Source organism: Tribolium castaneum, chromosome 4 (assembly GCF_031307605.1).
Source record: "Tribolium castaneum strain GA2 chromosome 4, icTriCast1.1, whole genome shotgun sequence".
In the NCBI taxonomy this organism is placed as follows: Eukaryota; Metazoa; Arthropoda; class Insecta; order Coleoptera; family Tenebrionidae; genus Tribolium; species Tribolium castaneum.
In genome coordinates this window covers 12,936,696-12,962,731 of record NC_087397.1, presented here as the reverse complement: position 1 = coordinate 12,962,731, position 26,036 = coordinate 12,936,696, and the positions used below count along the sequence as shown (strand labels likewise).

At 35.8% G+C, this 26,036-nt stretch overlaps 1 protein-coding gene across 1 annotated transcript in view; it reads right to left on the bottom strand.

Annotated features, from left to right (window-relative positions):
- Cow (Carrier of Wingless) overlaps positions 1-26,036 on the bottom strand; it is a 36,784-nt gene that overhangs the window by 1,874 nt on the left and 8,874 nt on the right. The window contains exons 2-8 of the mRNA XM_961871.5: positions 7,114-7,171; positions 2,655-2,757; positions 1,642-1,773; positions 1,444-1,589; positions 1,170-1,396; positions 888-1,119; positions 581-838 (exon numbers count right to left, since the gene is read on the bottom strand). Coding sequence (XP_966964.2) covers positions 581-838; positions 888-1,119; positions 1,170-1,396; positions 1,444-1,589; positions 1,642-1,773; positions 2,655-2,757; positions 7,114-7,171 — 1,156 coding nt within the window. The remainder of the gene's footprint in view (positions 1-580; positions 839-887; positions 1,120-1,169; positions 1,397-1,443; positions 1,590-1,641; positions 1,774-2,654; positions 2,758-7,113; positions 7,172-26,036) is intronic.

Genomic DNA, 26,036 nt, shown 5'->3' with positions numbered 1-26,036 from the left:
TTAAATATTAAAAAATGATACTAAGTTTTGTGGTATTTTTTTATGCGTCTTGCATGTGACTTAATTGTAATACTCTATTTTTTCATGCCATTTGAACTTTAAGTTTTCCATAAAAACATAAAAATTATTACGCTGTTTACCCCGTTATAACTTGGTTACAAATATTTAAATCGAGATAAGAACTGGTCTGTGAGGTATTAAATTAACCTAGGAACAAAATCCAATTGTAAAAAACATTTTGTTTATTATTTTTCTTAAAAATAAAAAAGTGCATTCGCACAGCCGCGAGTTCACTGAGCTCAGTATAGTTCAACCTTAAAAAGATAGATAAAACTGTAAAATAGTTATTAATGATTAAGCTCTCATTGAAAGTATAAATTACATTAGTTATAATTTTTTTGAAGTGCATGAATAATTTATTAATGAGAAAAAATGCGACTTTGCCGTTTTTATAATTTTGAAACAGCTTTTATCACTGTCAGCGGCTCGTAGATTTTTTACCTGACCTGACTTGACTTAGCCTGACCTTACGTATTAAAATAATAATAAATAAATAAATTGTCTTGAAATGGTAAAGTACCTAAAAGTTCGGGTGTTATTTTGCGCTTGACGGCGGCACACGGCCTTTCCGTTCGTTGAAAACATCGACACCATTCTAGTGGTGTGACTATGACGTCTCGATCGATGTCGCATTGTTGCAGGAAGGGTTTCAAACACACTTCGCTCTGGTCGTGCTCTAAGTCGTAGAGTTCTTGCAAGGAGAGTTTAGCGTCGGAATTGGCGTCCAAGTGTTGGAACATCCATCTCACTTCGCCCTTACACGCGGATGGAAAATGAGCTGAAAGGGTTGAAAGTAATGAAAGAGTGTTTGGGGGTGGCTGTCTCACCCTTCGACTTGTTCCGAGGCCTTCGCCGTTTTGACGAATCTGCCATAACAACAGAAAACCAGTCGAGTAAGCGATTACCCATTGCTTGGAGTGCGGCTGGAGAACACTGTTTCGAGGGAGAAATCGCAGGGTCAAGTACCCCAATTGAGTTACTGTAAAGTTTGTTGTCGGTAACTTCATTATAGCCACGAAGCCGGTCCTTATCCTCCGCGTATAAAAGATTGTTATTGTCCTGTTTAGAGGGTTGTGAATTTTTAACGCAAAGTGCGGCCACTTACTTACCTTGTTGTACTTTGTATATTTTATGTATTTGTAATGTTTGTTTTCGTATTTGAAGTCTTGTGGGGTGAATGTATATACATCGGATTTAGAAGACGGTTGCGCAGGCTTTGCGCCATTAATGGATCCACCAACAGTTCCACTTTTATCCAAAGTGGCTTTATACTTATTCATGAACGAATTCAATCGTTCCGATTGTCGCTGCTTTTTCCGAAGATGCGCCTCATTTTCTAAAAGAAACGCTTCAACGTGAGATAATCACTTAACAGATTTTTACCTTTACAAGGACAGAATCCCTTGCACGTCACTCTGATCGACGTGTGGTGGATGCAGTTGTGGTAATCTAATCTACACAAGGAACTGTAAGTCCTGTTATCAGAACCGCACAAGAACGTCGGTTTGACCACCGGACACGGCTTACACCTAAAATAGTGACAGTAAGTACGAAAAATCTTGAAACGGCTTAAAAACTCACACTACTGAGTCGTTTAAATCCTCGTCGGTGTCATCGGGGTCGTCCTCCGTGTCGTAAAACACATCATCATCGTCATCGTCTTCATTCTTCGACTCTTCAGTTTTTACGGTCGATTTAGGCACAACGATGTCACTGAAACCGACTTTATTAATTTTTCCGCGTCGTAATGATATGCAAGAGACCGATTCGCAAAAGTTTTTGTCTTAGGGAAATTGGGGAAACTTTTAACTGCAAGAAACTTGCCAGGATACACACCCCAAAGTTTCGAAATACTTGATAGAGATACTCTCGAAGGCATGATGGCGGCAGCTCATCAACGATGAATGTTTGTCCTCCTGTTCGTGTAAACAGGGTGTAACAAATTGATTTCTCGTTTTTTTTTGTGGTTCGGGCGTTAAAACAGTTACACGTTTTAAAATTCTCCCTTTGGAGGTATTTTGTAACTAACTTTGGTTTTGTTTGGACTACCAATTATTCCACAAGGCTGGTCGCAAAAGTGTTTTCAATTTTCGACAATTTCATTATTTTAACGTCAGCAAAATAATGTTATGAATTTATAGCCGTCGTGTGCACGACCTCATGTTTCTAATTTCGGACGATAAAAAAGATAAACGGTTGTTTGCAACGAGTTCACACACGATTAAACCGTCTTGGACTAGCCAAAAAGAAATTGACCGTTTTTCAGGCGCTTTTTAAATTTTGGTGAAATCGCAACCAAGTGAACTCCTCTCGTATTCTCCTTTGTCGTTTGATTCCAATTAGATTAGTGGACGCACCAGCCTTTTAGTGGATTAAATTTAAAATGGAATTTTATATTGGGAAAAGTTTTCCACGTAAAATAAAGCTCAGTGAAGAATTATTTTGTTCTTGAAGATATAATTCTGTCGCGAAAGATTGGGTTAAAATCGGGAAACAAAGACTTGTGATCAGTGACGAATGAAGCTTTGAACGATGAGATAAAGGGGAAAAAATTCAAACAAAAGACGACGATACCATTCAAGATTCATACTCACCCGTTCTTTTTGAGTTCTTTTCTCGATACGCACACCGCGGTAAATGAATCTTCCAACAAGCAGATTTCCTTCTTTTTGCAATTTAATGGCCTGCAGAGATCACCTGAAAAATACATTAAGCATTTTAGATTGGCTGAGTCGAGTCCTGCAAACTTTTCAATAAATTCCGAATTGGATGAACAGTTATCGGAAACTATGACGGGAAGTTATCGGGCAATTTTTTGTCTTGCTCTTTCCACATAGGGGAGTTATCTGACGTTGCTGCTTCGCCCGCTTCCCTCCATATTAACCAAAAATCAATAGAGAAAATGACTTTAAGAAAAGTTTAGTTCTCCCAATCTCATTTGTAATATTGAATGATTTAATTTTAATAAGCCTTATTTCTGGTGGAACTTTCGCAAGTCGTCGCTCAAGCAATTAAAAGCAAATTCAGACAGTATTTAAAAGAGCTTTAGAGGACGCTTTCTCGTCTGCTTCTAGGGCACCAAAAAATCGGCGACTTTGCACCTAGATTAGCAACGCAAACAAAAGTTTTCGGGGTTTATTTCGATTTGCCTGGAGGGTGAATTCCTCTCACCCATACGTCCGATGTGGTGGAGTTTGAGCCGCAACAAAGTTCCAACCCTCGTTATTCCTCTTTTCTCTATTTTTTGCTTATTTCCCTTTACGTTCCTTTGTTCTGGCCTGGCAAGTACCGCGGGGCGAAAAACAATTACCTTTAAACTTGTCGGTTGCATAATCAAAAATATGACAAGCGTGAGTGTCGGATCAAATTAATGAAATCTCAGACTACAATCACCGACACATTGTTTACTTTATTATTATTTTAATTAATGGCTTTTTCACGAGACAAATTAAAGAGCTAAATCAATCAAACGAAACGAACGCTAATTTCATTACTCTCGTCATTATTTGCACTACCTGTACTAACTCAAATTAAGTGTTGTTATTAAAGGACGAACTAATTTATGAAACTGCTGACACGATCATAATTGAAAAATATGAAAAAGAGAAGCGAAGAAACTTGAAAACTCTTAATAATCGCTCGAAAGAGTGAATAATTTACTTCTAGTCCATAAGAAAAAATACTTAAATTAGTGAGCAGAGAACTTTTTCATCCGCCCTTCCAACCACATAGATCAAAGACCAACATAATTTGTGTCGGGGTTTAAATTAAACTTAGCAGGGTGCATAAAATTACATCACCTTTTTGAAGCACATTACATTAAATCAATAAATTCTCTCCAAATCTCGCATTCATTTTCATCGACTCAGTCATCATAATCCGCTGCTTTCAGTTTTATTCGCCAATCGATTTAATGCTCTTTCACAAATTAATTGCTCCAAAAACGAAGCATTTTAGGCTAATTTTGATGCTCACCTCACCTAAACCCACTAATAAGAAGTTAAAAACTTTAACCAAAATCTGGTACAGCATTGTTATTTTTACAACGAAACAAACATCAAAATCAACAAAGCTAACGCAGTTACTCATTACCATTGTTGTTAATTATGGCAAGTGAAGCTCGAACTCGGACTAAATCTATTTATAACAATTAACTTATTGTGCTTTATTTGCAAAAATTTAATTAAGAATTAAATTGAATTACTGAAACACTCCGCAATGTATCGTTTTCATATCTGATTTATTGGAATTAGATCAATGCATTCGTCGTTTCTCGTGACAAATAAAACCAAAAAAATGGCTTATTTCGATTAACCTTCGACTTTTGGTGGTCTCTATGTAATTTACTTTATCTGCTTGCGGCTCAAGACTCAATCAGATGCTATCACTTCGTGAGTTGGATGAATTAAATAAAGGCGGGTTTAGTTTTTAAGCAAGATGGCAAATTGATGGATAAACGCACCACCTATTAAGCGAATAATCCATATTAATGTGGCATGTTATTAAGGTGCACATAAACTAGAATAAACAGCATAAATATTCACACAGTACTTGTATTAATCATTTTAATTCGATGTAATAGTTACCTCCTCATGCAAAACGATATAAATTACGCCCTAGAGCCACAGTGTTATTCTACGAAAGATTCGTCATTTCGTCCCGACATAAGCAAAATTTATAGTCGCAAAAACGGGATAATTCAATTTAGTGACAGGACTTGGTGAATTTTATTTCGCAAAGATCCATCAAGATTGCGGATGTTATGGTTTCGAAAGACTGGAACAAAAAGTTTTTTCCACTCCATTCGATAAAGTATTGGAACAAGATTCGCTTGAATTGTTCCATATATTTTTACAAAACCGCTCCGGATCCAGATTTCACTGTTATCGGAAAAGCGTAATATGAGCTAATTTTCACCTGGACTCCAATTGGAATTAGAGGTCGATGCTAAATAATGCAAACTAGCGTTTCGGAAGGAATAAAACGGCCACACGGTTTGTTTCCCGTTTTGTTGACTGATTCAACAACTCCATGTCTTGGGTAACAAAGCCGTCATGTTCGGATGTCCAATTTGGTGAAATCAATACGGGGGTGAACTTAACGTGTATTGTTACGTAAGCAGCGCAATTAAGACAACAATAACCATAACGGATTTGTACAGCAACGTTGTAGCCATACTTCCAAAACATAACAGGCAATATCGTTTGAACGTCGCGTTAAAACGAAATACAACCAGGAATACTAATTAGCAATTCTGTTTATCGCTTTGAAATTGATGAGCTGGTGGTAAGAGAGCTCAAATTCACAGGACGAGCGCGAAATAAGCTCTCGAACTTACGCCGAACGCAACGCAAATAATTCGGCTCTGGAACAGGTACTCCACTTGATGGCTTGAGAAGAACGTGCTTATATTTTATTAATTTTAATTCCCAAGGATCAACTAGAATATTTTCTAATGTCTGTGGAAGTGTGACGAGGAACATTACTATTCAAAGAGAAGACGTGGGATGAAAGCAATTACTTCCTCTCATTCCTTTGCGAAATTATTCCTGTGTCAACGACGAGTTAAATCATTTTGACAATTATTGCAGCCAACACCCTTAAAAAATGACTCTTGCCGCAAAAGAAAAACTTTACGAATTCGTGTCAGCGTAATGTAAATTTAAACAAAAAAACTTTCAAAGAACTTCATTACCTTAAGATGTAACTAGACAACTTTTATGACGAAACTTTTATAATAAAAGCTCGGACCGTATTGAGATTCACATCCTAAAGTTAATGCTGTTATTTTTTACCAAAATTTGCTTTCACGGTACTTGTCATTTTCATATTCCCTTGATATTAATAATACGCCATAAAATGCTCCTCTGAAACCCTCATTTTTTCATGTTTTCGTTTCTGTCAAAATCAAATTTTGATATTGTGCGCCTTACAAGTCATTTATTTTCTTATCATTCCATCCCACCCTTCATCCTTCATTCTTTAGGATCAGATATAATTTTTCATCTGCATTTTCATGTGTTGTTTTGTGATGATTAGTAATCGCTTATATCAAGAACTAATTTCCTTAGATCCAAGATTTGACCTCATTATGAGGAACACAAAGGGCGAGATTAAATTCAAAGAATTGAGTTTTTCTTCCAAGAAAGGAATATTTTATGAATTGAAATGCTAGATCCTGAGATAAGAATTAATTAAGTAAAACATAAAATTCTGAGCTATTTTTCTCGTCTCGCGCCTTCACATTAAAGTAATTTTGATGTCCATTGAACCAATCACCTCGTCAGATCAAAAAATATTTTGGAAAAAGATCAACGCTCAAAGAAAATTCTGTGTGGAATCCCCCGAGATTCAGATATATGGCGAGATTACTGTAGGGGGAAATGTGAAAATACAACGGACTGATCTATTCATCCCATATAAGACTCCTTTGTAACCCAAGGAACCAGAAGCCAATCACTTTTATTTAGTTTTGGTGTTTTTCTTCGTGTCCCCAGTCCAAGCGTTTGGAAAACCGGTCACATTTCAACGATTTTTAGAGCTTTACGGCTTCAGTGACTCAAAAGAAAATATTTTTTACGTTGGACGTTAAAATTAGTGTATAAATAAATTGATGATTAGTTAAGTTTTTTAGCGACGTGGTGATAATTACACGAGCTACTAATTATAATTAGCGAAAGAGTAAGAAATTTTAATTAAAGTTGTATTTACAGCAACCTCGGTTAAGTTCAGCATAACGGACCTCACCTAATTATTCAAACAATCTAAATCCTTTTCTTGTTTTTAATACTTTGTTCGGTTAAGTTAATGCATTATGTAAAAAGTTCTAGTACGAAATTCACTTGCCAAACTTCTAAACTTGAAAAACTAAAACAAATATGCTTCTTTGTGGCCAAACGTAAAAAGTCGTAAACTCTCGGTTGAATTTTGTAAGTTTTCCTTAATTTTTTGTTGTTTGAGCATGCAATAGACTAATAAATCCCGATTAGCGTCGAAATTTCAAACCAAATGTTAGGTATCGACCATTCAATTAGATCGAACTGCTTTACTTACTGGAGGGATCGTGTATCCACCGTTTCTTCTCGCCTGACTTGGCCGCTTTCGACTCATCCTGCAAAACAACACCAGTGTTAAAAAAACAGTAATTGGAACATAAATTTGTAACGTTGCAATAAAACTGACACGTTATCGAAGTGAAAGAAACAGCCCCACCGTAGGGACTAGAAAGAAGTTTTAAAAAGCTCTAAGCTTTCGGTGTGTATAAAAGAAGAAAGCACCACTTTAGCTCAGAGGGTATTGTGGATTTCCGTGCGTTGTCCTCTTTATAGGGGTTAACTGTTCGCCAAGAGCTACAGCCATACATTTAAGTATTGATTAAACTTGCAGAAAATGTTATAACAGCTTCGGAAAAATATTCCCGGGAGATGAGAAAATATTACGTTTGAAAGGATCGTCCCGAGTAAATTATTAATCTTCGGAAAGAAACTTGCGAAATTTCTACGATGTGAAAAAGAACGTTACTTTGTCATCGTATTAGAAACTCGCAAACATCAATCCGGATCAGGTGGATTTATCCAGAATTACACAGTTTATTCTGACACTAGTGAAATGCTTAAAAATATGCATAGTTTAGGAGAAGGAATGTTCATTAAGGTGCTTCGGCGCTTCTTTGAAGAGCTCTTTGTATGAGGGACAAACTACATTTCATACTTTTATGCGCAACCCTCATTACAATCCCAGCAGGAGAGCAAGTTATGATCAAAGCAAATTCTAGTGTTATGTAAGTAAAACAAGCAAGTTGGACGAAACAGTAATAATAATAAATTATCTACAATTCTAGCCAAATATTTTACTAATCCCTAATATAAATAAGCAATTATAGACCGAGCTTTAGTATTGATTTCATTCAAAATGGGTGAAATAAAATTTAATAATTTACTGAAAGTTAATGCGAAATTTGCAAATAGATTAAATCACAATGCGACGATTTCAGACGCTTTATTAAAACGAAAACTAAGCTTGTTATAGACGGATAAGTTCAAGTTGCTAGTTAAAATTAAATGTTAAAGTTTGTCGAGCTGTTTTTTCTACAACCGCAACAACTAAGTTGCTAAGAAATAAATAACCTAGATGCATTTAGCAGTGTTTAGGCACTAGATCAAAATCCCAAGACAGTTGTAATAAGACTCGAATTTAATTACTGCAGATAGCAGGAATTCCATTCTTGTTTGAATTTTTTATGATTGAAAAAACAATTTCATTTACAAGTTAATTCTCTCGTAACGATTTAATTAAAATTAATTGACACTACACTTCGATAAAAGACAAGCTGCCGTCGAATCTAATTTATTTTTGTAACTTCTTCATCCCCAGTAATTGAAACATAAAATCGTGATTGTTGTATTTCAGCCAGTGTGCGATATCAAAGAGACCCAATACATAAAATTCTGTTAAAAGTGAACGGTGGGCGATATTAAACTTAGTTTATTCGTGTTCTTGGTGACCCAGGTTTGGGAAACGGGGCGAGTCTCTGCATACAAATATCTTCCTTAGCTTTGATGAAAAACATACTTTATAAAACTCGCGCACTGAAACAATGTCGTGGCGAATCCCAAAATACTCATTCCAATTCCAGGCGTTTAATTTTTCACTGGTTTCCCAGTGACGAGCGGTCAAATTCGGAAGCTGGAAAATCATTACTTGCCCTAGGCGTGCATTACAGATTACACGAACAGGATTTTCGTCCTATTCCAAATGGAGCAAAAGGAAAGATCAATAGAGTGGCATTTTTAACTTCCCTAATGTTCCAACAAACTCTAATTACTCGGGTTAACTGCAAGTTTAAACCGCTTGTGGTTGTTTTAAAGCTGGAAAGAGAGAAAATCCAAAGAAAATCGTCACCAAAGCTCTTTTTCAATAAGCTGCTTAAACTTTTTAATGGAAATAGTGCCCTTTTTGCAATTTCCTATTTACCCTCAATTCGGCTCAAAATGTCTTTACATTCTTTTTTTAATACTTGGCGACGTATCGCTTCAAAACAGACAAACTAAAAATTCACAGCATAATTTGCATGATTAATAAACGCCTGACCAAAACCATCTTTATAATAATCTTCTGTATTTCCCAGTTGTTGGTGCACCCGGTGCAGCTTTAATAAATCGATTGTTGTGTTCACTTTTTAATAAAGAAAGTCCAGGATCGTCATTTTTTTATGCCGGGCTAATTGGGGCAGCTAATGACTTGACAGAAGAAAATTACACGTTATTATCCTGGAAGAAAATGTAAAAACTGCTCTAAATGAGCCATGAAGCTTTTTAATGAAAACCCAAGAAAGGACAGAGCAAAACCGTACTAATGGGCGGTTGACATAGCGATGGTTGCTCGTCCTGGCAGGATCATGGTGAAGTTTGGGGTTCTCTCGAGAAAAAAGCCGATTGTATGTGGAGCTATTTAGGCGCGACCCTTCACACATTAATCCTAGGAAATTTAATTAGTTCAAAGAGAATCGCAGATGTGATTTAACCAGGGCCAAATTTGTCTTTTCTAATAAATCAATTACAGAGGCAATAGCCGTATACGTGGCGCTGCATAATCGCGTTATCGTAAAGAGTGTCTGCGTTAATGTCTGGCGGTATTAAAGCCCCAACATCTTGTGTCGTGAGTTAATCAGTTCACCTGAGCAAAACGCCTTGAGAACTTTCTATGATCCTGATAGAACACACATAGATGGAGCGATTATCCTGCAAGTTCGACAAACTGGGGCGGAAAGCGATTACCCGATTTACGAGAGGATGTGAAACTTGTAGACTAACGATGAATTTCAATGATGGAACGAAATTAATCCGCGTTTGTGCTACAGTCAATCATTTTCATAATTCATTGCATCTAGTCCAACATTAGGCCATTACAACGAAAGCTCCAAGAGTTATCGCCGAGCTTATATGTTCCTAAATGAAATATTTAAAGTGCGGCCGGAAGAACTGCACCATGCACGACCCCTGAGAGAAAATATGCACTGGAAAGCAAATGAGACGCTTATATTATCTTTCCGGCATCCTCAAACCCATTATGAACGTGTTTCTGCTCTATTTTCACACTTTCCGAACAATTCGAAAGGGCAGTGACTACACCGGTTTATTAAAAACAATAAAGTAGCTTCAAAAATTCGCATCTGATTCAGAAAAATTAATAACAGCAAGCAGTACATTTTTTAACACAGCTGTTATTTAATAACTAAAAAAGTGTTAGACTTCATTAAAATAAAAGTAAACAATTGTAATAGAATTTGAATCTTTAAGGCGAAAGAACATGTTAAAGATGTTGTCATGCTTAAAATTATTACCATTCCATGCAGAAAAACTAACAAGGTGTGGATCAAAGATACAAATTTCCTTGACTCATTGACAAATTACGATCAAAACATTTGGTACTAGTAATTATTATATTTTTTTACTTATTGTTTTGACACTCCCTCGTTATTTGTGGTTGCTTTTCTTGGTTTTATTAGAAAAAAACGCTGTTCCAAAATTAGTTTGTTCATTTTCCGAGTGTTGTAATAAAATCAATATTTTTTTTACTATTTCCCTGTTTGCTAGACATTTTTTCCCATTTCCACATTTCTAAGCGAAAGCCTGATATAATCTTGAGGAGAAAAATCCAGTTAAAAATGAAAAATTACAACTTCCAGACGTAAAATGAACTGAGAATTAGGTACGATTCTGCAAGTTAAAGTAATTCAAAACTTTGTTCATCTTTTTGGACATGAATTTGATTGAGAAATTTTTCAAAAACAGACTGGAATTCGTTGTTAGGCCTTGAATGTCCCGAATCTCAATGGTTCTTGTGTATAAAAAAATGCAGTCAAATACCTACCAAATCTATCAACACTAAGCACAGAAACATTTCCTTATTTTGTCCCTGGATTACAATATCAGAAGATTAAAGCGATAGGAAGTTGAAAAGTTCGGTAACACATTTATGCCTCGAATTCTGATTAAATAAGTTGAATAATTTTGCAATTAAAAATAAAATTAATTTACCGGAAGAAAATCAAACTCGCTTGATCGAAATAATTCACGTTTTTAGACTATAGAAATCGCAAAACAAAGCAAATTAAAGTACAAGGAGAATGAAAGCATAAAACTTTTCAGTAGAATCTGATATTAAATGTTTCTTTTTTTATCGATTTGATGTTCAATTATGTGTTTATTAAAAACGAAAAAATTCAGTAGATTAAGAATTCAAAAAAATCCTTCTCTACAATTAGTTATTTTCCAAAAAAAAATCAGTTTTTTTTAGGAATTGTTCAGTTTACCTGAGAACACTGAAAAATTCACTTACAAGTCCATTCGGTTAACTATCATTTATCAAAAGCAAGTTTCAGCTTTGTTCGTGACAGCCTGAAAAAAGTTTCGCTTCCAAAATTAAACAAAACTGTTTTGTTGTTTGTTAGCCATGGTTGTCATCACGTCTCGATGTGTTTAACTGACCAAATTTAAACAAAAATAAACATTTGTGCTACTCTTTAAAGGCGTTCCACTTTGGCGAAAGATGTTGATATACTTAAAATTATTACACTTCCATGCACAAAAACTAACAAGGTGAGGATCAAAGATGCGAATTTCCTTGAGTCGTTGCCAATGTGATCAAAACAGTTCAGCTTCAGAAGCTGAAGTTTTATTTCATAACGTTATAGTTTCTCTCTTAATTATGCGCCAACAAGCGATTCCGACTATTCCAGGTATTTGGAGCAATTTTTGCAGTATATTACGCTGAATCAGTTTCAGTTCGGAAACTTTTTCCAATTTTGCGTGATCATGTCCCATTACAAACGACTGTCGTGACTATTACCCGCCGAAATGTCCATTGTTTTGTTGGTGTTGCATTCGGCCCAGTTTACAATGTAATATGTTAACGAATTAATGCCATATGAAAAATTTAGGAAGAGCCATAAAATTTTTACAGCGGTATAAAATTTTATGAAACACGTTATCTTCTCTTTAACCATTATTGGAGATATCGTATTTCTTTAATACGTTATTTGACGGATAAAATTGCAGGAAAAGGACAAAAAGGTGAAATATTTTCAGAGCGATTAATTAAATATGACATGTTCGTCTTGATAGATTACAACTTGCTCAACTAGGAAAAAATTTCATTTCTGCTCCAGCGTGGGGAAAACAAGTTTTTGTTGCTCCAATTTAATGAAACTTTATTTAAAGGATGGTACAGAAAAACTTGGGCTTCAGCACATTGAAATCGGTCAATAAATGTCACGATGAAGGGCGTGGTGGAGCGATACCGGATATTCAGAGAGGTCGCACGATTCAGCCAGGATGGACAAATAGTTCGACGTGACTGCTCGATATTATCAAAACAAATATAGCTTTTCTGAAATTCCATCACAAAGTGGCCAAACACAATTCCCAGCCTTATGAAAAAACACCAAAATTTCCCTCGAGAATTTTACACGAAGAATGAGTTTAATTAAAAAGTTCATTTGGGCAATTAAAATCCGGGCCTGAACAAAGATAACAGAATAAAAGACACGGAAGTAAAAGGATGTGGACATAAAATGACGAAATTAAAAGGAGAAAACGGTTAAAGCGCGATTACACAGAACTGATCAGTTCTCCAAAGGTGCAGAGCTTCCTGTGAAGAATAAAGCTGCAAATAAAACATATGATGTTAAATTGTGTTTTACGACTTTCGTATTAAATTTGAAAACACTCGCTGCAAGTTGGAAAATCTCGAAACAAAGCTGTTAGAACACACAAGTTTAAAAACACTCTCTTTTACGACGAGGGAACGTTTTATTTTCTCATACCCATCAAAAAAATCCTAAACTCGCTCTTAACTTTGCAAGGAATTCCGCAAAGAGGTGCACATTAGCTGTATAATTTTATGCGATTATCAGATGGGTGGAAAATGCCACTTACAAAAATTGCAGAATATTTCGGGCGTTTCTACGAAATATAGTTACATTAAAGGCCCCGTTACTCCAATTTCTTTAGTATTCGTTGCAAGAAACGCATTTTGGCAAATCTGTTTCAGGTCGGTACGGAAAGCCACTCTCTTGAATAGGAATCGATTCTTTTTTTGCACCAAAAGGAAACAAAAATATTCACCGCAAAAGGAGTTATTGACGTGGACATATCGGGAGAATAAAATCTTGCACAAGTTGTGTCGATACATTATAACAAATTGCTGCCATTACTAAGTGGCATCAAAATGCGGAAATGCGAACACATTAAAATAAATTATGTATGAAACACCTGAAGAGGAGCGTTTAGCTCGAGTGGTGACTAGTTACAACTACTAGTATTCAAATCGCGAATACCGAATTTTGTTTTTTGCGAAAATAAAACGAAAGTTACCAACTTTTGTGATGTTTTGTATTACTTCATAACTTTAATTCAACAAAATACGGCCAAATTAAAAAACTCGTAGCATATTTTTCATAATTAAACCGCTAGCCTAAACTATCTTTCTCTGGGGTTCCTATGTATTTTTCTGTTGCCACTCCCACTGAAAATTTAAACTGATTGAGGCTCTGTATGAAAGTGAGTCGTTTGAATTCACGAAAAATGCGGCCACAATTTGTTGTTTCGCAGCATTTCGCTTAGAATAAATAACTTTTCTGCGACGAAACAAATCTAAACAACATGCTGAGACGCACCAGCATTTATGATCGCAGCAATTGTGCCACTCCAGGAGCCTCCATACAACTGTACCCAAAGGAGCATTTCGCTCCAGTAATTTGCTACTTCGAGATAGACTCGGCCGATACCATGATTTATTCACAAGTGAATATTATGGTCGGAGCCACCGTTTCCATCTCACAGGGTTGGAACATTACGCCAGAATTGAACGAGCATTTCCATGTTGAGATATGTTTTTAATTCCAAAATTTACACGTTCTCGCATATGAGAAGAATTGGGCGTTTTGTTGGACGCTTCGCTTGAGTTTAGTACGAACCTGAAATCGGTTTTATTTCACGTGCTTGGGGGTTGTATAAACCAGGCAAGGGTTGGTCCAACCGTAGAATAATTCCAGGTTTGTTCCTGCCATCTCTACGGCCTTTCAAATCGTCACCGCTTTTTTTTAGCATTCCTACACTAATGATTTGAATTTCTGTTAGTAGCAACTTCCCACGTTTCTTGCATTAAGCACTAATGAAAAATAATAAAGTAACATTGAGCAGAAACATGAATTGCCAACGTATCGTAATCACAGCGGACTCGCTCATTATAACTTACTTCCTTAATCAAACCGTATTTTAATGTCTGACTTTAGCTACAAACTAGTGATAGAAAAGTAAGAGATGTTACAAAATTTAAAAAACAATTTGAGTTAGCAAAACCCCAATAAGATTATTATAATTTGATCTAAACATTGACCTATTTTTCTAAAATTCCTGTTAATAGAGCGAAAAGTTACCTCTAACGTTATTTGTTCCATTTTCGAGCTTTACCACGTTTTTTTTTAGCCAAATACAGATCTATATTCCATACAGGCTGTTCGAACATTCCGAAAAAGCACCGTAACTTGTTTATTATTAAAGATATTGACTTTTTCTTTTTTTTAGCTGTGTTTTTGCTGCATGTTTCTGAAATATTGCGGTATATATACAAGTATTCCAATATTAGAAAAACAGTAATAATATGTTTTCAAATAGAACATCCCAAATTTTATTGCATTTTTTGGACGTAGCTTTTAAAACTGTTAATTTTAATCTAAACTTGTATTACTCAATTTTGTGTAGTTTTTGAAATAACACGTTTTTTACATAAAAACTAAGAATCTTAGAAAAGTAGAACTTTCACCACTTTATTTTTTATTTTCGCATCTAAAAGACCTTTAAATTGTCTCTCTAAAAACATTAACAGTTACGTGTCTTTTGCTGATTATTCAAAAGATATTTAACATTAAACATAAATAAAATAAAGTTTAAAAAAAACCGACACACCAAACCTTTATTTAAAAACACTACGCGTTTCAACCACAAAGTGGTCATCCTCAGGTGAGAATATAAACTTAAACATAAAAAAAATTATTAACTATTGCTTCAGTAGTCGAAAAGTGAAATTTTCTGCTAATAACAACTTTAATGTTACCCTTAGGCCATTATTTGTTATTTATTACAGTGAAATAACCAAAGTTTTAATACTTTTGACAAATTTTTAAATTCCCGTATAAATTCCAACAAATGGCCTGTGGTGAAGTTACTATGGCTATGGTATGGTTTACTACGGTAACAACAATGCTCATGAAGTGTCCATTGTTGTTGAAATTAACTTTTAAGGTAAAATATATTTTTAGTTATTAACTTTAGGTATGTGAAACTTTATGTTTTTAGCTAGACAATTTAATAATATTAAAATAGGGTGTTCCATTTAGCTTTTCCAAGTTATTCAACTTTTAACAAACTTCTTAATTTTTCTTTGTTTCTAATTGTACTGCGCTAAACACATGGAACAGAAATAAGTTTGAACTTTTCCCTATAAAGTGGTGAAAGGCATACTTTTTACGATTCTCCGTTTTTGCGTAATAAATTTTTAAATAAAACGTGTTTTTGTCAAAAAATGAAATTATTTAAAAAACTAAGCAGAATCGACATATACAAATTTAAATTAAAATCATCAGTATTAAAAGCTACGTCCAAAAATGCAATAAAATTTAAGGTGGTCCATTTGAAAAAACATAACTTTAGTGTTTTTTTAATATTAGAACATTCTGTATATACACCTCAATATTTTAGAAACATGCAGAAAAAACGCAGCTATAATCTAGAAAAAAAATTTAATGTCTTTAATAATAAACAAGTTATAGAGCTTTTTCGGATGATTGAGACAGCCTGTATATTTCGCACACACTCTCTAGGACAGCAAAAAAATTACAACTGAACTTAAAAATTACATTATTTTCGCCTTTTTCGAATTCATCTTGTTACTTTAGATAAGTACAGTACAGATTTTAGATTCAGCTAACACGATCGATAATAATTTCAGAAGCTCAGAGAGCAGATTTTTACGATTCAAAATAATAAAATCAAATAATCCAGTCTGGTTGAGCTTGTCGCAGCTGAACCGGAAATTTCGGAAAATTATTTTGGCATAAATGCAAAACTGCCAGCGAACAATAAGACCGTAAAATACTTGTTTGGATAGTGCTGGAAAGTCCGGTTATAGGAGGTCGTAATTCCCGAAGTGTCCTACAACTAGAGAGCAATGGACGCGGAAATAGACACTGCTGAAAAAGTCAGCTGAGTCAGCTTTACGCCCTTTTTTCTGGAGTTATTGTTGAAATTGAATTTTCTCCCTAAACATGGCGTGCACGTAGCATAAGTAGGATTTGGCGCATTTTTGCTAGATTTAGAACCGTTTGCTCATCTGTGTGCAAAATAAATTCCAGTTCGGTTTGATCGCTCTTATCGAATTTCAGTAACAATCGCAATATTTCAGCGTGAACGTTTTTAATGTTTTTGGAGCCCCGGTTATCATATTGCCTTGCCAAGAATCTGCAACCGGCATGACGAAGATCTTGGAACAAAGTCCTAACTTATCGATTTGTGGCAAAATGCGGCTAAAAGAACAGTTTGTGGTTATTAATCAGTCGCAAAGAACTGCATAACTTTCTGTGTATTGAAAATCGACTTTAGCAACTTGGAATGACAATCGTTCTATGCAAATAGACGAGTCTCCAAACGTGCATTACGAAGAGCTTTTATTTGTGGAAGTATGCTCCGAATCGCAATATACGCTTTTATCGAAACTACATTTAAAAACTTAGATTGAACGAGCTGGCGAAATATTTTCGACTCAAATACATCAACATAATTGACTTTGACCGTAAAGTGTCGTCTGTTTCGTTACCCGAAGGTATAAAACGCATCAGATAATATCAAATCAACCAACTCTTAGCACACAGCTCCTTCCTTATTTTGTCCCCAGATTTCAGTGCGATTACATCAAAAGTTGAAGAGAAGTTGGGCAAAACATTAAATAAGTTGAATAATTTTGCATTTAAAAAATGGAATTAATTTCCCGGAAGTAAATGAAGCTCGCTTCATCGCAATAATTCACGTTGTTCGAAAACAAGGGACATGAGATGCGTTTGAAGGATTAAGGACGAAATCGCAAAACAAAAGCAAATTAAGGAACAAAGAAAACTTTTCAAAGTACAACCGAAAATAATCTTTTGAACCAATTTTTTGTGTGCTAGTGTCTGATTTTTGCTGAGTCAAGTCGAGCAAACGAATTTGTTGCTAAGTCTAGCAATTAGTTAGTGCGGGCAAAAAAGCTCCTTGTCCTCGGCAGAGCGCGTCCTAAAAAGAGCCTAACAACGCTTTGTGGATGTGCTGGTGAATGTGGATGACAACCTGCATCGTCAATCTTCACAATGTGGCAAAGTTGCGTACACCTCTACTTGGAATAAATCAGCGTTTTATGAAAATCTGAATACGGTAAAATTGCATCGGTATGCTTCTTTGTGATGAAATGGCATATTTTTTGGAGGGCGAACAAGGAATGGGAGAATCAGGAGACATTATCTATTCGCTTTGAAAAAACATCGGGCAATTTGCAAAATTGGGCACGAAATAAATTATTCAATTTAATAAAAGTTAATGCGTCGTTGTACCTGCTTTAAAAGTGATTTGCCTACTCAACGGTCTTTTGATGCAATGTTAATGAAACCATTAAAACTTTCTTAATTTTGTGTTCTTGGCCGCAAACAAATTTGTTTACCACTCAGATCGGCCAACTTATTGGGAGCCGCATTTATATTTCATGCGACGCGATTGAATACAGCCCCAAAAAGTAAATACAGGAAGAAAACAACGTTGTAATCTTATTAACAATTTATTTACCCATTTTGCTCATTTACAATCTCATAAAAATTAAGTAAACAACAAGAGATTCCCCCGGTCAAAATAAAGCGATTTTACCCAAATTGAATCTAATGAATGTTTTTTTGTGCAAAAATCCTAAAAAGTACGATGCAACTTGGTTTACACCCTTAAAACCATTTTCTAAACGTTTCTCTTCATCGTTGGACGCAATTCGGGTCGTGTGGGTATAGCTTGCAGCCGATTATTCAAATGATCAGCTATTATGCCGAATCAAAATTCCACGCTTAATTAGTCGATTTAAATGCATTCAATTATACGCAAATTAATTGAAAGTAGCAGAAAGCTTGACAAAGCTCCGCTCTCGTCCAACACTCGAGCATATGTTGTTAGCAATGATAATCCTGAATTCCAGCCTTGCAGGATTTATGTTTACTTTTACCTTGGCGTTTGCAAGATAAGGGCAATCGTAAAAGTTGAAAGAAGTTGAGGATATTTTAAAGGGCCTGGAAAATGCGGATAATTCTTTAGACTAAGTAGAGCTTTCGAGTGAATTGCCTAGTCTGCACTTTATCACGGTTTTTAATTAAATGGGTGCGGTTTTATAAATTGCCGTGGAAATTTAAAAAAGGCGTTGTTGCGTTTTCAATTCGCCATTAATTCCAACAACGGATAAAAATCGATTCAAGTTGTATCTCTGGCCGCCAGTCCATCAAGATTCGGCGAATTATGACGCTTCCGTTTATTAAAAATCCATTTCCGGATACAGGCAAAATCAAAATCCGGGGGAAAAAAGCGTTCAAGCACCCTCATGCGACTAATTTTCTTCTTTGTCTTATAAGCGGATGCGATCCTGCATAATCAGGGGATGATCCTGATCAACAATTTCATGTGGGATTTGATGAAAGCTACTATTTCACGCATGACCGGGCTATTTGTCTAATGTCCTTTGATTAGTTCGCATTCGCCTTCTCTTCCTTCCCGGCTCCGTTTACGGTAAATGTATCCTTGTACACCTCCAGTAATCACGGAAATCCCACGAACTGATCGAAATTTCGGCGGATTATCCTCACTGCATTCGGCGCTCAATGGAATTTGTATTAATAGAAGCCATACACCTACGAGTGATAATAACACTGATTTTACTTATTCATGCCTCATTAATAAACATGAATAAAGTGTTATTAGTTTATTTAAAGAAAGCCTTGACATGATGAGGTGCTTTCGTCAAATAATTTGTTGCGCAAATTGCTAAACTCGCCCCAACACCGCAAAAACTAAATAACGACCATGTTTCCGAATCAATCGATACGTCATCCAACTTGAAGGGTTATAATATCAGTAAGCGAAATTTATGTGATGAACTCTCACAATCACTGTCATAAAACAGAAACCAATTTCAAAGAGTTTTACTATTTTCCGCCCTCATGAAATCCATGTCCTGGCATTTTTTCACATTTAGCAAAAAATACGCGCTTTTTCTCGCCATTTATTAAAGAAAATAAACTAAACGTTTCCAGCAGTTGCAAATGTTACAGACTTGTAATCCCGATAATCCCATTAGAAACGACTCACAAAGTGCAAAATTTGTTATGACCAAACAAAGCTCTGGTCCGAGCCTTGTGCAAACTTGTACAAAAAGCTGGCTCAAATATTTTGGTTTCCTTGGTCTAGCGGTTGAAACAAACAGCACAAGAATAGGTAATTAGGTATGTTTACAAAGTGAAAATCCAGTTAAACAGAAATAAAACGTGCGTGCCACCAAAACGCCGAAAACAATGAGAAATGTGTCAATTTTTTTCAAACGAGACAAACTGTTTCAAAAACATGGAAAATGCTCCAATTTCTAAATCTCGTGTTCTTGATGCAGCTGTGCATTATGGGCAAAATTATTCGAGCAGTGCTAAACCAAAGGAGCTTTAAAGCAAAATATGAAACCGATGGTTTATTTTACGACGGCATCACCTTCGAATTATGTATGAGTAGTTAGGTCCCGACAATGAATTTCACGCCGAAAACGTTGTAAATATGAATTATTACAAGGATGCGAATGGTGCAGGTGTGGAATACGAAGGATCCGATAAAACACTTTACGCTTCCCGAAATAGGGAAGAGTGTCTATAAAGCGATCCGATGACAAGTACACAAAACAGTCCAGGTGCCAGTGCTTCAACTCAGTTTATAAACTTGTTGTCAAATTGCGTGTGATGGCTTTGAGCCCTCCAATTAATTAACTTAGACTGTTGGCTTACCTGCTAATAATTGAGCTACGTGCGTCTGCCTAAATAACGGGAAATGAGGCCTTTATGTGGACTAATTAATTTACAGAAGAGATTAACAGTAAGCTGCATCCATGTCAAAACAATTATCATTGTTAGCGACTTTTTCAAAAGCAGTGAAAGTTATTTATTACGCCCACAAGGGGCGACCTTTTCGCAACAAATTATAGATCAGGTGTGGTGCGTAAAAAATAAATGACATATGTGCTATATGCAATTACCTGTCGTCGTAATCTCTAATTAAAGTTGATTACGAACAATTTTCGCACCTTGTTGTGCACGTGTATGACAGAAAATCGTTTGTTATCCTTAGGCGAGTTGTTAAGACTCCGGTAATTGCGATTCATCAATGACCACATTCTGGCCCAACTTTTAACGCAGGACGGCCTTGTTTGTGTTTGTATTTCTTCCAAATCGATAGTCCTAATTACTTTGGGACTGTATTGCCACCAATTCATGTTGAATTATTGAAACGAAGCGAGAGACAAAATTATGGACACTAATTGGTTTTCAATTTCAAAACTGCAATAACTGTATTTTCCCCGCATATGAAAAATTACTTGAACGTATCATATCCCACTAGCCTATTTTTAGAAATAATCCAATGCACATGTTCTTGAAATTATCGATTAGGGTCACCAGGAACTTCGATTCAGTTCGTTCTTGGCCAACCTGCCGCTGAATTAATAATAAAATAAAGATCAGGTAAGTTTCCCAATTACCATCAATTTTACAAAACTGGGGCTATTTTTGGGGCTGCGAACGAAACCTGCGAAGGAATTGAAAAGAGGTGCGGTTTTTTATCGATTTTAACATTAGCAAATGTCTAAATTTTCGCCGATGATGTGTCAAGTGTTAGGCGGGTTAACATGATGGAGTGTTTGCATTAACATCTAACCGAAAATGTAACGAGAGTTTAATCGATTTGTCCGTCGTATAATAAGAAATTAAAACAGTAGCCGTGCTATGAAAATTACAACCCATTCATCGTCCAACACTACTATTAACACTGCTGATAGGTCTAAATTAATCATGGCGTGTCCACCTACACAGAGAAAATCGTCACCGAATGCGAGGAAGAGATAAACAAAATAACACAACTTTTCAGAGCAATCATACGACGAATGAAAATTATATTCAAACGCGAGTGTTATTCCAACTTTATGAAAGTTAGCTAGTGTTAAGAGATGGATTACGTCGCCTCCATAATTTAATAATTTAACATTTCCACTTTGTGTGCATAAAGATAACATATCAAATTCGCTTTTACGATTCGCTTGCTCCATATAGACCTGAAGGTGGATATTTCCTGACTTGCTGTAATGATAAATGAATTGGGGCCGATCACGCGCCAAGCTTTAATCGATCCGTTTTGTTTTATTACCGCCTTCGGTTTCCCCAATTCTCAGTTTTTCGTCTTTAGCTTGGTGGCGGTTCACTCTACATTCTTCCACATCTTGAATTATCAGCTACACAACCAACAAAAATTTTGGGCAACAAATCATATAAAAAAAATTAATGATAACTATGTGGGAGCTGGGATCACATCTAATTCTAAACATCTAAACACAACTTTCATTTATTGAAGAATGATTTTATTTTGGAGCAACTCATGAATTTATAGATAATCATTTTGAATTATGTTGGTGATAAGAATTCAAGAATGCATCCAAATTTCGGTGACTCTTCATAAATTTATGGATAATCTATGATAACACTGACTGGTCTGCGAAAACAGCACGGAGTTTAAATAACCTTTTAATGTTATTAGCAACTCTTCGCCGCATACGTGTGATTACGAAATTTAATTGGATTCAGAAAACTAGCGCTAATTTTTGTGTTTTTAATAATGAACTAAGAGCCTCTGTCGGCAATGATTCTCGAGGCGCAATAATGAAATATGCACAGGTCATTTGGATCCATGCGAAGCTTCTGACTTTGTGCGCGGAATTTCGTCATAAATTCTTGTCCTCAGAACCTTGGAAATTCAACTGCTGTACAACACTTGAGCAAAAACCAATAATTAATCACGTTCTTAGGCCATTGCCGAGTTGTTGAATTGTTTATTGTAATTGCAATTAAGATTTAATTGTTTGGTCGTGTTGGTGAGAGGTTCAACACTATCACTACTCTGCCATCTCGACAACAATAATGGAGAATCTCTCAGTTCTCAATATTCAAACTAGCTAGTGCTTTATCAAAACTTTAGCCAACTCAACTAATGGTGTTGGCTCAGTTACAGATTGCTAACCTACGCAATTTGCTCGTAAGTTAAATTATTAGTCGATCCAAGACAGGTGGACAATGTGTGAAGCTCTTTTTTGTTGATTGGAATGGAATGTTGTTGTTTGTTTGCGTGGGCTCGAATATACGGTAATATTTAAGTCGCTACTTGTCTTCTCCTAAACTGTTGCCTCGGAAATTAAATTTGTCGTGATGGATGGACGGGCGTTATTAATTGTACACCTATTTAAGGGCCCCTGCATCGGATAATTGAGCTCCTAGACGCGCATTATCGTTGATTTATTCCCCCACAGAAATTTTTACGAAGAAAGCAATCGATGAGTTCCTGGCATGACTATAGTATCGATTGCAAGGAGAACATGGCGACAACTGACAATGAAAGGCAGATAGGAAATGGCTTAATGGCATGGGAGTTTGTTTGTTCATCGTTCATGAAGAATATCTGTCTTGTCATTCGCTTGAAATTTAGAGATACTGCGGATTTAAAGTCTTTTGTTGTCTCAATTTATTTTGCCTGAAGACAGACGGGAACCGTCTAATAACTCGAATCCCGATTTTTAGCCGAAAGTAAAATTAGCCAAAACATGTCACAGTCACTCGTAACATCTTTATTTGGTAATTGAATATTAGCTTTGCTGATGTAACGCAATATTTCACACCTTAATGTTTTCATGAAGAATTTGAGCACTAACTATAAATTCAGCATTTGCGGTATTCCTTGGCGTGTGTGTTGTTTTTAAGAGTGCAGAGAAGCAGAGTGTTATAAATCATCATCTCTAGCTTCCGTGGCATCGCGGGACTAGAAACCTTTATGCTAGGTGGAGCAGATTTGTCTATGTTTCGCATAAAATATTTGAAAAGAAAAAAGAATGAATAAGAAACACCGTAGTCAGCGTTTCATTAAAGCAAAGTTGGAGTTTTAAGAAAGCGTGCGAAATAAATGAATTAAACTTTTCAGATTGGAAAAGTTGGTTACAAGATGTGTAATATGATTGCAGGTGCAGGCCTTGAAGTTATCGAATCTTAGTGATATTAATTAACGCATTAACGAGGACAAGCTCGAGCGTTTGCAAAACAATTAGCAGTTTAAATATTGACCGATGCAGAACCTGAACCCGGGTGGCTGTAAATAAGCGATAATCCGTGAGGAAAGACCTCTCCCGTTCGATCTAATGGAGAAACAGAGGTTAATTCGGCCTGGAAATTTACGGGAGCTAACCGCAACATCTTGTAATAAAATCGATTTACGACAATCCCCGCGATTGTTTATTGTTAAGGGCCGATAATCGTATAATTAAATTAGCTAAGCTTATAATTTTTAATGCATTTGAAAGTTGAGGTCGCCCTTAATTGCGTTAGCACGTTGGCATGAAGCACTTGTGCGATGGCGAATTTCATTATTCAGGAGCTGGAGCACACTGAAAAGTGAACCCTCGTACGTCTTCCGTTCGCTTACTTTTGCTCTCTCTCTTCTTGCTTTGTTGAACTTAAGTTTTTATGCTGTCGAGGCTTTGTATTCGTACATTTTACGAAACAATATAACGAGTACAAATGGGCCTTTAGGCGACCGATCCAATCGCGGATTTTTCGCGTGTTAAATTTGGCCAAAGTGAGACAGGGATTATAATTAATTAGTCCCAGTTTGCGCCAACTAGAGCCCAACTTAGTAACTAGCCGCATGGGCCTTGCTAACGATTTATCATTTTGCCCAGCGCTTAATGGACTCTCCGGCTGAGACGCTTCATAAAGTCCAACCTTTATTATTATAATTAACAAAGTAAAGATGATAGCGAACACGACCACATGAACTAGATCTTGAAAGCATTTCAGTCACTGGAATGCGATCTTCAGCGGTCAAGAGTTACTCTCATCATCGCAAAAGGATCAAACAACGGTTATTGTCAATGTGCAATCGAATTTCTCTTCTTAGATATGCACAGAAAGACTAGTTTCGCTATTGCCCATCTAGGCTATCTGGCCAATTTTCTTAAAAATGCACAAGACTTTAGAATTTGTTTATGAGAAAAACTTGACGATAAAGTAGTATGACTGCTATTGCCGGTGTTTTTGTTTGCTTTTGTTGAAGAAAGAAGCCATAAGGAAAGTAAATGGGAATACCGTTTGGTAGTTGCTTCCCAGATGTGTAAATAAGAAACAAACACACGGCGAAACATCTTTATTAATCGAGTCCTAAAGAAACTACTAAAAGTAACGCATTTTTCTCTTCACTTATTGTCAATCAGATGTTCTTGTAACATGATTAACTGACGTCTATTCACCACTGGTTGGCAGAATCAAATTTGAATTTTGCATTATGCATTAGATGCAAACAATGCATTCAATACTACTAATGAATTGATTTTTTCAACAAAATTCATAAATTGGCATTCAAGTAATTGTACCGCTGTTAGAAACGATTCAAAGTGGGTGTCATATTGTTTGTCAGCTTTTAAATAGATTGATTTTAGTTTTATTTCCGCCGGCAAAGCCAAAAATTTACAAAAATAATTAGATTTGTTTGCAGATTAATGGATCTACCACCAACTATTCAAACACCATCCACTGGTGTGCAACGAAACCCACCTCCAAATATGATGAATGTATTATCTGCTTTCAATTTTTTTCTATCACGAATATATTTTTTTAAAGATTTTCTCTCATTTCTGTTCTTTAGACTATTTTATAAATCCATTCTTACATTCATTTAGAAATTTTTTTTTAGATTGTACAATTATTTTGCCGACTGTGTCAAAATTATCTTTCTCCCAATTATTCTTCAGCATTTTTTCTGTACACAACTCATTATAATAAAACAAAGTTGACTTATTCTAATATACAGCGTGGTTCAAAAAGATGTTGCCAAATGTTAGGGCCTTACAGTTGTCAGACAATTTTTGCTTATAAACCCCTAGTCGCAAATAAACCGTTTTGCCTCTGGAGCCATTTACATTTAAAGAGTATGCAGACATGCATCTATTTATGACGAATTAAAAAACAACGCTAGAGCAGCCGAAGATCTTTGTGCTAAGCATTTTCAAAATTGCCGAGATCCTTGTCAAAGTACATTTCGTTAATCAAAAATTTCCTAAGAGGTCAAGATCTATCGCAGTTGTCTGTCTAAAGTCAGGATTTAATCCCCTTTGGATTTTTTCCTCTGGGGTGCAATCTCCTGTAGCAACACAAAAAAAAAAATTTTAGACAGAGTGATGTCTTTTTGTGCAGCAAGACCAGCAAATAACAAATGGGTTCAGAGGCAAAACGGCTTATTTGCGGATAAGAGTTTATAAGCAAAAAATGTCTATCGTGATGACCGCCATAAGACCCTAACGTTTGGCAAAATCTTTTTGAACCACCTTGTAGAATGATATTTCTGAAAATCTTAGAATTCGCCAAGGGAAGAATCTTAAACGCGTTTAAAAATTCTGCAAATATTCTAAGAATTCGTCAAAATTGGTAAGACTGCATATTAGACGATCAAAACAATTTCGCAGTCCAATGAACCTCTGCCTGATTTACTTCCAGTTCAATACAATAGAAATATTTAATCACAATTAACACTAAAAGAGAGAGCTTTAAGACTTTGTTTTTTCACCTGTCCGCACCA